This window comes from Coregonus clupeaformis, chromosome 27 (genome assembly GCF_020615455.1).
Source record: "Coregonus clupeaformis isolate EN_2021a chromosome 27, ASM2061545v1, whole genome shotgun sequence".
Lineage (NCBI taxonomy): Eukaryota > Metazoa > Chordata > Actinopteri > Salmoniformes > Salmonidae > Coregonus > Coregonus clupeaformis.
Window position 1 is genome coordinate 16,113,609 of NC_059218.1, and position 12,611 is coordinate 16,126,219.

General features: G+C 43.6%; 1 protein-coding gene across 1 annotated transcript in view; it reads left to right on the forward strand.

Annotated features, from left to right (window-relative positions):
• The window catches only part of LOC121541557 (arylsulfatase B), a 37,451-nt gene extending 28,147 nt beyond the window's left edge, over window positions 1-9,304 (forward strand). The window contains exons 7-8 of the mRNA XM_041850640.1: window positions 6,388-6,546; window positions 8,392-9,304. Coding sequence (XP_041706574.1) covers window positions 6,388-6,546; window positions 8,392-8,660 — 428 coding nt within the window. The 3' untranslated portion in view covers window positions 8,661-9,304. The remainder of the gene's footprint in view (window positions 1-6,387; window positions 6,547-8,391) is intronic.
• The last annotated feature ends 3,307 nt before the right edge of the window (window positions 9,305-12,611 follow it).

Consider the following 12,611-nt stretch of genomic DNA (forward strand, 5'->3'; position numbering starts at 1 on the left):
TAAACAGGTTAACATTTACAAGGCCGCAGGGCCAAACGGATTACCAAGAAGCGTACTCAGAGTATGTGCTGATCAGCTGGCAAGTGTCTTCAGTGACATTTTCTCCCTGACCCAGTCTGTAATACCTACGTGTTTCAAGCAGACCACCATAGTCTCTGTGCCCAAGAATGCCAAGATAACTTGTCTAAATGACTATCGCCCCGGATATAGTCTCCTAATAGTTATTTTATTGTGTTACTACTTCCTTTTTTCTTTTTTTTCTTACTTTTGAACTCTGCATTGTTGGTTAAGGGCTCGTAAGTAAGCATTTCACGGTAAAGTCTACACCTGTTGTATTCGCCGCGTGTGACAAATAAAATGTGATTTGATCAATCACTGTACACACACACACACACACACACACACACACACACAGATTAACAATGAAATCACCAAAACAATGTAGACCTAGTACTTGAGATACTTGATGTTTGGGAAGGTGTGTATGTGTGTGCACATTCGTGTGTGTAATTTGTAGGGGGGATTCCAGGAAATGGGTCTTGTGACTGCCGGCTCCCCCGAGCCACAATGGAGCGCTCTCATTCTCATCTAAACAACTTAACATTTAGATGGCGCTAACCACTTCCGTCTCAGAGGGTAGTGGGGTCCCTGGCTGTGTTGAACAAAGGGCTGTGCGGTGGAGTAGAGATCATATTCTCTTCTTCTACACCAAGTTAGAGTTAGACAACAAGGGGGGCTACTTTGGCTTAACTCCCTCAAATACCCCAGACTATTTTTGTCTGTCTGTCTTTCAAGCATAAATGTTTCATCCACCAAACTGATAGGATATACAACAATCTGCTATATGTACAGTACATCATCTCTTTGATCTACTTTGTCAACTTAGGACATCACTTTCACAGGAGAGTGCGAGTTAACCAGAAACATCCTAATATGACTATACTGGATGTGTACGTATGACATCATTGGAGTTGACCCCCTTTCTGGTGTTTCCGTGAAGATTTATAGGCTTCTTGGAGGTTCTACAGGAAACCAGCCAACTTTCAAACCCCTGATTGTTATTAAGAGGCTTTTATTGTTTTCAGAACAGAGATCTGTTGAAAAGCGACCGGTTCAAAGCCAACGCTACTTTCCTTGGTCCAGGGTTTCCCAGCCAGCCAGGCAAGGCCTTAAGCAATTGGAACATGATTGGTTTATACCTGTCTTGAGTCTAGAAATTACAGCAATGAGGTGCCTGGGAGGGAGCAGCCATACTGACATAAGAACAGCTATACTGACATAAGCCAATTTACTTTGTGGTGTTTTTTGCTTCCTCCCTGACTGATCCTAAAGGAAATGATGGAGTTTATAATATAGAGAGGAAAGCCTTCACACCGCAACACTTCAGACTGATCCTGTGACTTGTTCAGAAGAGTCATGTCAACACAGGTAGCAGATATAAACTAGCTAGTGAGAGCTGGTAGCCATCATGGTGCAGTTGCGTCACCTTGCCTGAGATCTAAAGTCAACTGTCGCTCACAGAGTGACAAGCTATAGCTCCGTCAGTTGCACGGTCAATCAAAACGTATGTGGTGTAAAAAACATGAGATCAGGCTGGTCTTTCATCAGGGAATTTGAGCCGGAACTTTTGTCTCCATTTTGGCATTGATCTCCTGGGGCTTTAGAGAGAGTGGAGCAAGCTAGTTTCCTGTCAACAAAAGCATACGTATAATCCGAACCGCACCATATTCCTGCGAAGTTGACAGCGGGCTGCCATTAGACCACACACTTCCTACCACAATCTACCACTGTTTACACAGCAGGAATATGGTGCGGTTTGGACAAAAGTTGGATTCAAATGTTTATTTGATAGCGAGGGACACATTTCACTTTACTTCTGGTAAGTAGAGTTCCTAGAGATTATACATATGTTTTATAATAATAATAATAATAATAATATGCCATTTAGCAGACGCTTTTATCCAAAGCGACTTACAGTCATGCGTGCATACATTTTTTTTTTTGTGAATGGAAATGGAAATGTTTTTGGGTGAAGTCGGCTATATTGTGGTAGGGTTATTTTCGGTCGCCACCCACCAGAACGATGCACAACTCAGGGAGTCCAACCAATACACATTGAACTTCTCATACTATAAGAACTTCTGTGCCCCGTACAATCATGTCTTAATGTATTCATTCATTAGTTAGTTGAAAGTTTGAACCCTTGTTAACTGTAACCAGCACTATTCTCCCTGTGTTGTCGCTAGCAGGAGACCCCACTCTCCTTTCTTCATCACATTCTAGGGATTTCTTTCTTGTATTTCATTACACTTCCTTCTCTTTCTTTCTCTATTTGACAAGAGGGATTCTGTCTCCCGTTTTCACTCTCTCATTCCTCTGTCAATCTCCCACCTCCTCTTTCTCTCTCCCCCTCTCCCCCTCACTTCCTCTAATTCACATTTCTCCTCTCTTTCTCTATCTGACAAGACAGATTACATCTTCCTCTTTCTCCCACTTTCCTCTGTCCAATCCCCTCTTCCCAGTCTTTCTATATCCGACAAGATTCAGTCCTCCATCTTTCTTTCAATCCCTCTCTCTCCTCCTCACGTCTTTCAATTCCTCTCTCCCCTCCCTCTTTCTATCTGATGAAGGGATTCCGTCTTTAAGTTGGGCAGAAAGAGTGAGGGGGTTCTCTAAACGTCTTGGCAGAGAAAGAGAGCGAGACTCTGGACTCCGTCAAAACCCCAAATCCCTCTGACTTACCCTCTATTCCATCTCCTCCTCCTCTCCCCTCTCTCCCCCTGTCCTCCACCTTCCTCACGGCCTCTTTCTCCCCCTGCTCTCCTCTTTCCCCTCTCCTCGCTCCTTCTCTCTCCCCCTACCTCCTTCTCTCTCCCCCTCTTATCTCCTCCTACACTCTCCATCTCTCTCCCTAACCCCCTCTCCTCCCCCTCTTCCCTCCTCTCTCCTTCTCTTCCCTCCTTCTCTCTTCCCTCCTTCTCTGTCCTCTCCCTCTCCGCCTGATCTCCTTCTCTCTCTACCTCTTCCTCCTCCTCCTTTCCTCCTCTCCTCCTCCCTCTTCTCCACTCCCCATCTCCTCCCTCTTTCCCCCCGTCCAATTTGGGACTGGTCCCGCTGTGCAGTTGGATCCAGATGTAGAGGCCCTGGCCGTCAGCTGCACTCTGTCGTTCCTGCGGAGGGAAAATAAGAATGAAAGAGTGTGTGGGGGGAGAACAGAGTGTGAGGTGGGAAAGGAGGGAACAGAAAAGTCTAGAACAGGCTGCTCTGTTCTCCTTAGTGTTCTAAGTGGTCTCCCTATATACAGTGGGGGAAAAAAGTATTTAGTCAGCCACCAATTGTGCAAGTTCTCCCACTTAAAAAGATGAGAGGCCTGTAATTTTCATCATAGGTACACGTCAACTATGACAGACAAAATGAGAAAAAAAATCCAGAAAATCACATTGTAGGATTTTTAATGAATTTATTTGCAAATTATGGTGGAAAATAAGTATTTTGTCACCTACAAACAAGCAAGATTTCTGTCTCTCACAGACCTGTAACTTCTTCTTTAAGAGGCTCCTCTGTCCTCCAATCGTTACCTGTATTAATGGCACCTGTTTGAACTTGTTATCAGTATAAAAGACACCTGTCCACAACCTCAAACAGTCACACTCCAAACTCCACTATGGCCAAGACCAAAGAGCTGTCAAAGGACACCAGAAACAAAATTGTAGACCTGCACCAGGCTGGGAAGACTGAATCTGCAATAGTTAAGCAGCTTGGTTTGAAGAAATCAACTGTGGGAGCAATTATTAGGAAATGGAAGACATACAAGACCACTGATAATCTCCCTCGATCTGGGGCTCCACACAAGATCTCACCCCGTGGGGGTCAAAATGATCACAAGAACGGTGAGCAAAAATCCCAAAACCACACGGGGGGACCTAGTGAATGACCTGCAGAGAGCTGGGACCAAAGTAACAAAGCCTACCATCAGTAACACACTACGCCGCCAGGGACTCAAATCCTGCAGTGCCAGACGTGTCCCCCCTGCTTAAGCCAGTACATGTCCAGGCCCGTCTGAAGTTTGCTAGAGTGCATTTGGATGATCCAGAAGAGGATTGGGAGAATGTCATATGGTCAGATGAAACCAAAATATAACTTTTTGGTAAAAACTCAACTCGTCGTGTTTGGAGGACAAAGAATGCTGAGTTGCATCCAAACAACACCATACCTACTGTGAAGCATGGGGGTGGAAACATCATGCTTTGGGGCTGTTTTTCTGCAAAGGGACCAGGACGACTGATCCGTGTAAAGGAAAGAATGAATGGGGCCATGTATCGTGAGATTTTGAGTGAAAACCTCCTTCCATCAGCAAGGGCATTGAAGATGAAACGTGGCTGGGTCTTTCAGCATGACAATGATCCCAAACACACCGCCCGGGCAACGAAGGAGTGGCTTCGTAAGAAGCATTTCAAGGTCCTGGAGTGGCCTAGCCAGTCTCCAGATCTCAACCCCATAGAAAATCTTTGGAGGGAGTAGAAAGTCCGTGTTGCCCAGCGACAGCCCCAAAACATCACTGCTCTAGAGGAGATCTGCATGGAGGAATGGGCCAAAATACCAGCAACAGTGTGTGAAAACCTTGTGAAGACTTACAGAAAACGTTTGACCTGTGTCATTGCCAACAAAGGGTATATAACACAGTATTGAGAAACTTTTGTTACTGACCAAATACTTATTTTCCACCATAATTTGCAAATAAATTCATTTAAAATCCTACAATGTGATTTTCTGGATTGTTTTTTCTCATTTTGTCTGTCATAGTTGACGTGTACCTATGATGAAAATTACAGGCCTCTCTCATCTTTTTAAGTGGGAGAACTTGCACAATTGGTGGCTGACTAAATACTTTTTTTCCCCACTGTATGATTCAGGCTAATCCTTCATATTCATGTCTTCTGTTATACAAGCCCATAACCCCTATGACCCATGACCTTCTCACCTTCACTTGGTGAGAGGCTAGGTGGAGTTTCCACCCTATTGCTTAAATTCATCCTTTCCTTTGCGGTAGGAGATAGTGGATAGGGCTGGGTTGATTTGGGACTTTACGGGCCTCTGTCTGCCTGTGAAGCACTGGCAGTCTGGCACCAAACTGTAAAACTCTACCTCAAAATCACCCCAAACACTTTCACATTTACTCAACCTCCGCTTGGCTGGATCCAATCAAATCTGCGATACAGCACACTTAAGAATCTGGGTGGGGGATTCAGCAGTTGTATAACTGAATGCATGTGATAACAATTAGCTTATGAGGAAAACCCACACATCATTCATAAGCGGATCAATAGATTTGAATGTCGCAATGCTAGTCATGTGGTCTGAGATGGGATGTGTTTAAGTGTCTGTCATGCTACAGCAGAGAGGGAACTATAAAACAAGAAATGTGTCTGTGCTTGTTGCATCTCAGAGAGAGGAGAACAAGGGCTTGTGTGTAGTTACACATACACAATGAATGTTGGGAGGATTGTTTTTGGCAGCATTAAACCGACAGTAATTATTTTCTAAGTAGTGGAATGTTAGCTAAAAGAACTGGTACCAAGACTACAACAGAGCTAGCTAACAGCCTAATGTGGATTTACCTAGAGTGGGAAGTAGGTCTACTGCTGATGTGGTGAATCTGATAAGGCAAACAGAGGGCTGTAAAAGCCTTTTGATCTTAACTTGAGGAGCAGTGAATCTGTTATCTGTGTCATAAAAGGACTCTCAGGTCTGAATCCTTCCAACAGGCAAACATTACGTCTTCTCTCATTTTAATCAAAACAAGTTGCAGTTTCTGTTTAAGTGAGCAAAGCTGGTACTCCGACTGCCCACTCTGCTCTACCCGGTAGCTAACCTTGGCAGAAATCTCACACCTTGAATTCCACATTTTAACCAACGTTCAAGTACAAAACCCTTCTCCATTCCTGCTGCTTCATTGTTTGGCCTACGGGGAAGAAATAGTTATTTCTCATTGCTCTGTTTATTTTCACTCGTCTCTCTATACTGGTTGCCTAGCCCTCATCTAGCCCATTCTCAGGTATGCTGCAGGGCTCAGTGTCTCTGCCTCTCTACTTCACTTCATATTTAGTCTCTCTACAGTGAACGTTTTGTGTCCAGCGGTCGACCAATGCTCAATTTTTCAGCAATTTCCACTTTCTCTCTTTTATTATTATTATCCTAGAGTGTTTGGGACATTTCGATTGTCCTCCATCATCGTCCATCCCCTATTTCACTTCTGTTGATTCTCTCTCCCTCCTCTCCCACATCTCTCTCCTCTGCCCTCTTCCCTCTCTCCCTCCTCTCCCCTCTTCCCCCTCTCTCCCGCTCTCCTTCCTCCCACTCTGTCCTCTCCCCCCTCCCTCTTCCCAGGTCCAGGCAGGCCTTCCCAGGGGTTGTCTGTGTCTGATGCTCCAGTGAGTGGTGGTGGCTCCAACTCCAACCCTTGGTCCTGGTCTAACTCAGGCTTCAACGTGTCTATCCACGCTGCCATCCGCAGCATGCAGTGGAAGCTGCTGACTGGCTACCCAGGTAACTAGCTTGTCTCTGTCAGTTATGACACATCATAACTGACACATCATAACTACTGTGTGTGTTTAGTCAGCTGAGAAAGTGAAGTGTGACTCCTGACTGGGTTTTTATTAGTTTGGATCTATATAGCATGAAGCACTATAGCATGAGGGTAGTATATTTACAGATTGTATGCGCACAGCCACACGCACAGCCACACACACACACACACATCCCTGCTATACAGTGGGGGAAAAAAGTATTTAGTCAGCCACCAATTGTGCAAGTTCTCCCACTTAAAAAGATGAGAGAGGCCTGTAATTTTCATCATAGGTACACGTCAACTAAATGAGAAAAAGAAATCCTGAAAATCACATTGTAGGATTTGTTATGAATTTATTTGCAAATTATGGTGGAAAATAAGTATTTGGTCAATAACAAAAGTTTCTCAATACTTTGTTATATACCCTTTGTTGGCAATGACACAGGTCAAACGTTTTCTGTAAGTCTTCACAAGGTTTTCACACACTGTTGCTGGTATTTTGGCCCATTCCTCCATGCAGATCTCCTCTAGAGCAGTGATGTTTTGGGGCTGTCGCTGGGCAACACGGACTTTCAACTCCCTCCAAAGATTTTCTATGGGGTTGAGATCTTGAGACTGGCTAGGCCACTCCAGGACCTTGAAATGCTTCTTACGAAGCCACTCCTTCGTTGCCCGGGCGGTGTGTTTGGGATCATTGTCATGCTGAAAAGACCCAGCCACGTTTCATCTTCAATGCCCTTGCTGATGGAAGGAGGTTTTCACTCAAAATCTCACGATACATGGCCCCATTCATTCTTTCCTTTACACGGATCAGTCGTCCTGGTCCCTTTGCAGAAAAACAGCCCCAAAGCATGATGTTTCCACCCCCATGCTTCACAGTAGGTATGGTGTTCTTTGTCCTCCAAACACGACGAGTTGAGTTTTTACCAAAAGTTCTATTTTGGTTTCATCTGACCATATGACATTCTCCCAATCCTCTTCTGGATCATCCAAATGCACTCTAGAAAACTTCAGACGGGCCTGGACATGTACTGGCTTAAGCAGGGGGACACGTCTGGCACTGCAGGGATTTGAGTCCCTGGCGGCGTAGTGTGTTACTGATGGTAGGCTTTGTTACTTTGGTCCCAGCTCTCTGCAGGTCATTCACTAGGTCCCCCTGTGTTGTTCTGGGATTTTTGCTCACCGTTCTTGTGATCATTTTGACCCCACGGGGTGAGATCTTGTGTGGAGCCCCAGATCGAGGGAGATTATCAGTGGTCTTGTATGTCTTCCATTTCCTAATAATTGCTCCCACAGTTGATTTCTTCAAACCAAGCTGCTTACCTATTGCAGATTCAGTCTTCCCAGCCTGGTGCAGGTCTACAATTTTGTTTCTGGTGTCCTTTGACAGCTCTTTGGTCTTGGCCATAGTGGAGTTTGGAGTGTGACTGTTTGAGGTCGTGGACAAGTGTATTTTATACTGATAACAAGTTCAAACAGGTGCCATTAATACAGGTAACGAGTGGAGGACTTAAAGAAGCCTTAAAGGAGCCTCTTAAAGAAGAAGTTACAGGTCTGTGAGAGCCAGAAATCTTGCTTGTTTGTAGTTGACCAAATACTTATTTTCCACCATAATTTGCAAATAAATTCATTAAAAATCCTACAATGTGATTTTCTGGAGAAAAAAAATCTCAATTTGTCTGTCATAGTTGACGTGTACCTATGATGAAAATTACAGGCCTCTCTCATCTTTTTAAGTGGGAGAACTTGCACAATTGGTGGCTGACTAAATACTTTTTTCCCCCACTGTATTTCATATTTCTCCACTGTTGTCCCCCCTCCAGGCTGTGACCGATGGTTCCCCCGTCCAGGCTTGGAGGACCGTTCTGGAACCAACAGTACTGGTTCTGGTAATCCCCTGAAGCCTGTGATGCTGTTTGATGTGGAGGCAGACCCAGAAGAGAGGGATGAGGTGTCTGACCAACACCCCAATGTAGTGGACAATCTCCTCAGGAGATTAGGCCACTACCTGCAGAGGTCTCAGCCAATCAACTTCCCCGATGACGACCCCAGGTGTGACCCTGGCACTGGAGCCTGGGGGCCCTGGGAATGATGGTGGTGGTGATGATGATGACGATGAAGGAGAAGTGTAAAGTGCCAGATTTCAGCGATGAAGAGATACATGAAGATTATTCAAGATCTCAATGACCACTTTTCCTCAGGGAGGGTGTGTGGGGCTGTGTATGTGTGCTGCAGCCGTAGATGCGTGTCTGTGTGAGAGAGGCTGTCTGGTGTTTTATTGAGTCACTTTAAAAGGTACCATTTGATGTTTTATGATGCAACAAAACTCAAATCAGGTCATGATGTTACTTAAATACATTTCCATTTTAGTTGTTTTAGCAGACGCTCTTATCCAGAGCGACTTACAGGAGCAATTAGGGTTAAGTGCCTTGCTCAAGGGCACACAATAAATATTTCACATAGCTGGCTCGGGGATTCGAACCAGCAACCTTTTGGTTTCTGGCCCAATGCTCTTAACTGCTAGGCTACCTGCCGCCCCTACCTGTCGAATAGAAGCTAGTTTTAATGTATTTCATGGGTGGTCCAAGTAGAGAATATACAGAACCCGTCAAAAGTGAAGATTTTTCAAATGTTATATCTGACTATGTGAAATTCTTATATGCTAATTCAAAGAAACCTTTCAAATACAATAACTATTCCCTTATGTGCAATAAAAAAGAGGAAAGGGTGAGTAAATATTTTGTAACACTTCGTTAGTGCCTGAATGAATGTGACGTGTTTACTGTCCCTGTAGTTGATTAGGGAAGTTGAGTCAGAGTTGTTACGTAAACAGGACTAGCTACCACATGTTGCTGATTTGTCAGAACCCTCCTCCTGATGCGTCAGGTATTACCACTTAAGCTCCAGTCCCCTCCTGTGTTGGTGTCAAACAGGGACGTCAACCGGAATAAACCCATAGGCTTCTTCAGACCCATACTTAGATGGTGAGATCATGGTATCAGCAACAGCTGGGTTGTGGGTTTGGTTCCCACTTTGACTTATCCCTGAATGTATGATTTATTGCGTGAATGTGTTTAATGTAAGTGGGTTTGGATATAAATACTGTATGTGGTAACAGTAAGATCCTTCCGTTAGTTTTATAACTTAGCTTCATGTAATAACAAGTATATGATTGGGGTCAGTTTACTCCTGCTGTGGTTGTCTTAAGAGTTTATAAATAGGTGCTAAATGGGTTAGGAGTATTTTAGGGGTCAGAGGTTAGAAACATGAGGAATGTCCCTGATCCTGCTGGTATGGCAGGAGACATAACACCCACGCCCCAATCACACACACTGTCTGTCTCACTAGCGGAGAGAGGCCCTATGTGTGTGCGTTCGCTTAAAGTTCTAACTATGCTACTAGGTGTCTAAAGAGAATGGTTCAACGAGCCAGTGATATGTTAACATTTGAGACCCTCTCAGCATAATATCATATTCATATGTAGTACACTTGTTAGTGCAGAATAACAAACAGAGGTACACGTATTACCCCAGTGACCATTTCCATCTCTAAGAAACACATTTCCTCTAAAGATACTTTATGACCCCTCACCCCGCCCTCACTCCGGCCAACAGCATGCTGGGTAGTCACAGGAAACGCCGCCTGCGGAGGGCAGACGGCCTGGTCACTGATGTGACTATTAACACTTGGCCTGTCATGTGAGCTGATTGACCGCAGGAGAGGGACAAACTGCAACATTAGTGACGTTTAGAAATAACAAAATATTACAGTTGTATGGCCAGGATTTTTACCACATCAATACATCCTTTGTAAAAGAGTAAATGGAAGAAAGACATCCTCAAATATTCTGTATGTCAGAAGGGAGACATACAGTACTTTTGTGGCTAAACATCTCCTCAACCTTCCCATTACTCCAATTTGACACATCAGCAGCAGGCCTGTGATTTCACTAACCACAACACTAACCACAACCCCCTTCTCTCACACACACATCTCTCTCTCACTCCCAACTGTGCTGTTTACTCATCACTTTTTTCATCCTTCTCCTTTATTCCTCCTCTCCCGCGTTCATCCCCTTCTCCCTTCATTAATTAAGAGCCTTTTTAACCGTAGCTCTCTACCTGCCAGTGTGTGTGTGTGTGTGTGTGTGTGTGTGTGTGTAGGGGTATACCGCCAGAGTGTGTGTGTCTGCTTTTCACAGCCGACACTCATCACTGAGAACGACTGGCAGAATAAAGGTGAAGAATGTAGTCGAGACAACAGCTTTGTTGCGTTCTGCATGCTTGGGATTTCCAGGACCGCTACAGGATTCTGTCTGCTGCTCTCACAAAGGTCACAGGTCATCTTCAGGGTTCCTCTCATTACAAACCACTTTGGACTGAAGAGTTGAGGTGTGACATGACATTTGAAAGTAGACTCTTTGCTCGTCCCAGACTCACTTGTGAATATTGTTACAAAGAGTTCCCTCTGTAGTTTGGTCTGATTTCACATCGTATTTTACATACAGTAAATTAGGTTTAATCCTGGAAAATCACGAATAACGTTACTGCAGCGAATAACCTTAGTCTACTTAAATCGTCTGACTCAATGTTTGCTCTGTTTTCTGATGTGAAGAGAATAGTTCATCTAAATCGATGACGTCAAACTTTAGTTCAGGTGAACTTCAAACCACTGAGGTAGGAAAACATTTGGCAGACTTTATATATAATTTGTAAGTCGCTCTGGATAAGAGCGTCTGCTAAATGATGTAAATGTAAATGTAAATATGGCACGTCAAACAGAAGACCGAATCCGGCCCGTGACACATTTCTATCCGGCCCACGCAATGATTTGGGTTGTCAATTCGTTTTGGCCCGATTCCATACAGGCCGTGATGCACTGCACTACAAGTCACAGCAAGCGCTGCCAACGTGCTGCACAACAAACCCCTCCTCCCAGAACCCCACACACACACCCACACACAAGCCAGCCAGTGCCCTGTATCATATCACTAATGGCACTGACCGAATCTTCTACCTGACCGAAAGTTTAAATGTGTTGTAGGCTAAATGGCCATGCAAAGTTTCGGGTACCGGGTAACTGGCATAGGGTTTCACACAAGTTAAAATCCATATAATCAGTTTTAATACTTAAAGGTTAAGTGTAGTGGTCTTATTTTAATTATTTAAATGAAATATGGGAGAGAAATGGTGTTGTACATGTCACCATTAAATCCGCAATATGAGGAGATTTGATGTAACGTCCCTCTTTTTAACTCACCGGCTCAATAATTTTCTTTGTTCTTTCATTGTTGTTCCTTTTCCATACAATCCATTATTTGCAATTGCACTAAATATTATTTGAATTATGCCAGATTTTAAACCCTAGCAGTCTTTAAAATGACATTCAGGAGCAAAAGGTTTTCAATAGTTGTTTTTAATTCATTAAAAACATATTCATTGGAATACTGGAATGGAATATAACTAATAACATTGGAATATAACATTTAATAACAATAACTCATAACTTAACCAATAATTCAGTGTAACATTGATGTGGCAACTCTCTTATGCTCTGCTATTGCACAATTCTAATTTGTAAGGTCACAAATAAAGCTATCCCCAGTAAAAGTGGAGCAAAACTCATGAGCCCACCTCCTAAACTGCTCATACCTAATCCAGTCCCCACCTGTGACTGAAAACAGGGGGAGAGATGCCAATTGAAAAACGTTCTCTTAAAATTGTAGCTAGCTATCTAGCTACAGTTGAAGTCGGAAGTATACATACACTTAGGTTGGAGTCATTATAACTCGTTTTTCAACCACTCCACAAATTTCTTGTTAACAACTATAGTTTTGGCAAGTCGGTTAGGACATCTACTTTGTGCATGACACAAGTAATTTTTCCAACAATTGTTTACAGACAGATTATTTCACTTATAATTCACTGTATCACAATTCCAGTGGGTCAGAAGTTTACATACACTAAGTTGACTTTGCCTTAAACAGCTTGGAAAATTCCAGAAAATGATGTCATGGCTTTAGCTTCTGATAGGCAAATTGACA